Source organism: Eurypyga helias, unplaced genomic scaffold, assembly GCF_000690775.1.
Source record: "Eurypyga helias isolate BGI_N326 unplaced genomic scaffold, ASM69077v1 Scaffold20957, whole genome shotgun sequence".
NCBI classification, from domain to species: Eukaryota; Metazoa; Chordata; class Aves; order Eurypygiformes; family Eurypygidae; genus Eurypyga; species Eurypyga helias.
Genome location: NW_010262565.1, coordinates 1 through 2,527, shown reverse-complemented (window position 1 = coordinate 2,527; position 2,527 = coordinate 1). Strand labels below are relative to the sequence as shown.

The following is a 2,527-nucleotide window of genomic DNA, read 5'->3' as shown; positions in this document are numbered from 1 at the left end:
AAAGCCACTGCCTTTCAGACGCCAAATTCCAGGTCTCCAGATGAAATGCAATGAAGTAACACCACACGTGCACTTCTCGCTTCCTCTAGTCGGACTGGCATTGAAGGACTTCAAATTTACAAGAACTCCTTCTCCCTTGTTTCCCACCTCATGTTAAAAGCTACGGTGTGAATTTTTTGGCCCGGATACCAGAAAATTCCTCATCTGATACTCTATGAAAGGCAACTTCAAGGCAATGAAATAAGCCAACACCACCACAAAAAACATTCTCAACTTGGAAAAAACACGGAGCGGACCCGCAGCAGTTACTTCTCAGTGGAAGTGTTTGGTAGCTTGAAATTATTTTTTTTTTCTTTTTCACTTTTTAAGTGTCAAATTTGCATATGTTTTGCTCAATTTCAATAGTTGAAAGACTACTCAATTTGCTTCTATAAAAACCTTACAAAAGATGTTTTTAAATGCTTGTAAAAGTAAGCGTTTATCTACGGAGAAAATTCTAGTACTGGATAAAACTCTGAATATACAGCTGAACTCTTAAATTTGTTTCTTTCCTACAAGTATAATGGCTGAGTGTATAACCTAGATAAATTAGTCTTACACATGATGAAAAGTTCTAACTTTGCCCACTTTTTACCATGTGATGTTTTGTTGCTTTGTAACTTTGAACGAGACAGTGCTTAGGAATTCTCTAGAGCTGGTGTACAGTGGTCTACAGGGGTCGGATCACTGCTCGCTGCCTCTGTCTAGGTTTTCAATCACCCTAGACAGACGTATGTTCAGCAGTCTGATCTGACTGTCGAGGTGGTCCATCTTCTCCTCAAGGGTGCTGTTGCTGTTTCTTCGCCAGTAAAATCCAACCGGCCCCGTCATGAAGTAGACGGCTACAACAAAGCAGAGAGGCAGGACTGCATGTTCCGGGTCACCTTCGTACTTCTGGAGGATGTACACGCACGAGAGAGTGAAAAGGGCAACTCTCGCAATCCAGAAAAAGCGACCAAACAGCATGTGCAGGAGATAGAAGAAGAATCCAAGGAAGAGAGATAAAAACCAATAGGCAAGTAAAATGGCACCAATGAGCAGGAGAGCACGGGTCGGGTTGTTGGCAATCGCCGCTGGACTGAAATAATGAGTCAGGTTGGAGGCTGCAACAAACAAAGGAAAAGGTACAGACTGTTAGTGAGCTCCTGGCAAAGCAATACGGGTAAAACCGCAAGTGCCGCTTCCAAGGGTCATGCAGCGGGGTCAGGACTGTGTTTTCTCCAGTAAGGGGGAAAGCTAGCTCATCCGTCTCTGGACGGGCCTTTTTCAAATCGCTGGCTCGGCTCCAGCGATGCAATTGAACTAAGGTCTATCAAGCAGAGGTGCTAAAGGTTCTTTAAAGACAAACTACTACAGGGCCTGAGGTTGAAGTTCACACTAAGGCAAGATCCTGCTTTGTAAAAGTTATATTCTAGAGGCTCTCAAAAGCACCTTTCCTACTTCTAGTCCTTTATTTCCCTGCGCAGATCCTGGCCGTGTGCACCCGTTTAACGACGCTACCAAGAAACCAACAGTGACTCGTAGTGTGTTTTACAGACATCCCGTAGACAGAGAAACGGAACAGCTAGTTTTGCTCCTCTTGTTGGAAGGTACTAATGGCAAATCAAAGGCATGTGAAGCAGAGAGAGGTACTGCTGATGGATGTTCAATGAGGCATAGTAAAATGTCACTATTTTCTCGCTTGGCCAATGCTTGAAAACACTGATACAGGCTGCTAATAGTTCCAGAGGTAAGAGGCATCACACTCACCGTCAATTCCAAGAACGTCTAACAGATCAGTCCATATTCTCCAGAATGTGTCCATTAATACATCCACCCCATTCACAAACCTCTCTGTCAGCCTTGAGAAAAACTGAGCAATAAAATCAAAAGTTAAAAAAATAAGAATCCTCAATTCCTGAAACACACTTTGAGACTTACTAGTCATGAGTAGAATTACAGAACTGCAGACTATTTTGAAGTCATTAAGGGAAAAAAATATAATTTTTTTTAAACCCTGTGCATCGTAAATTTACTTAATACAATTGTCCTTATTCTAGGTATTTTGACATGTAAACTCACACATCGACAGGATTTAAAAATGCAATTTATTAGCTTTACTATCGTTCGGAAGTTTAAAGCCAACACGATTACTAGCAACAGACACTGGTAAAGCAAATCAGACAATTACAGTTTCATCGATCAACTGAGAGACGTCCCCAAATGTATCTGCACGTCAATTTAACAGCATTTATTATTTCTCCCGAGTGGCGAGGAACAGAGGGCTGCCCAGGTCCGCCTGCCCGCGCACCTTACCCCCTCCAAGTTCGTATGCGGCCCCACAAGCGCAGGATGCTCTGCTGATGCAGACAGACCGTACTTAGTTGGAGGGCTCCTCGCGCACAGCGGGCTGCCCTGGCCGCCTCCCCTCACCTCAAATAACCTTTATTTATTGATTTATTAATATTTTTTGCAGTTTGCTCCACGTCAAGCCTCGCCTCCTGCTGTC

The 2,527-nt window shown here is 43.4% G+C and overlaps 1 protein-coding gene across 1 annotated transcript; it reads right to left on the bottom strand.

Annotated features, from left to right (window-relative positions):
• Positions 1-359: 359 nt before the first annotated feature.
• Positions 360-1,888, bottom strand: BRI3BP (BRI3 binding protein). The gene is made up of 2 exons (XM_010155780.1): positions 1,789-1,888; positions 360-1,142 (listed from the first exon to the last, which is right to left on the bottom strand). Exons 1-2 carry the CDS (start codon positions 1,841-1,843, stop codon positions 724-726), a joined length of 474 nt encoding a protein of 157 aa, XP_010154082.1. The 5' UTR covers positions 1,844-1,888; the 3' UTR covers positions 360-723.
• Between the last annotated feature and the right edge of the window lie 639 nt (positions 1,889-2,527).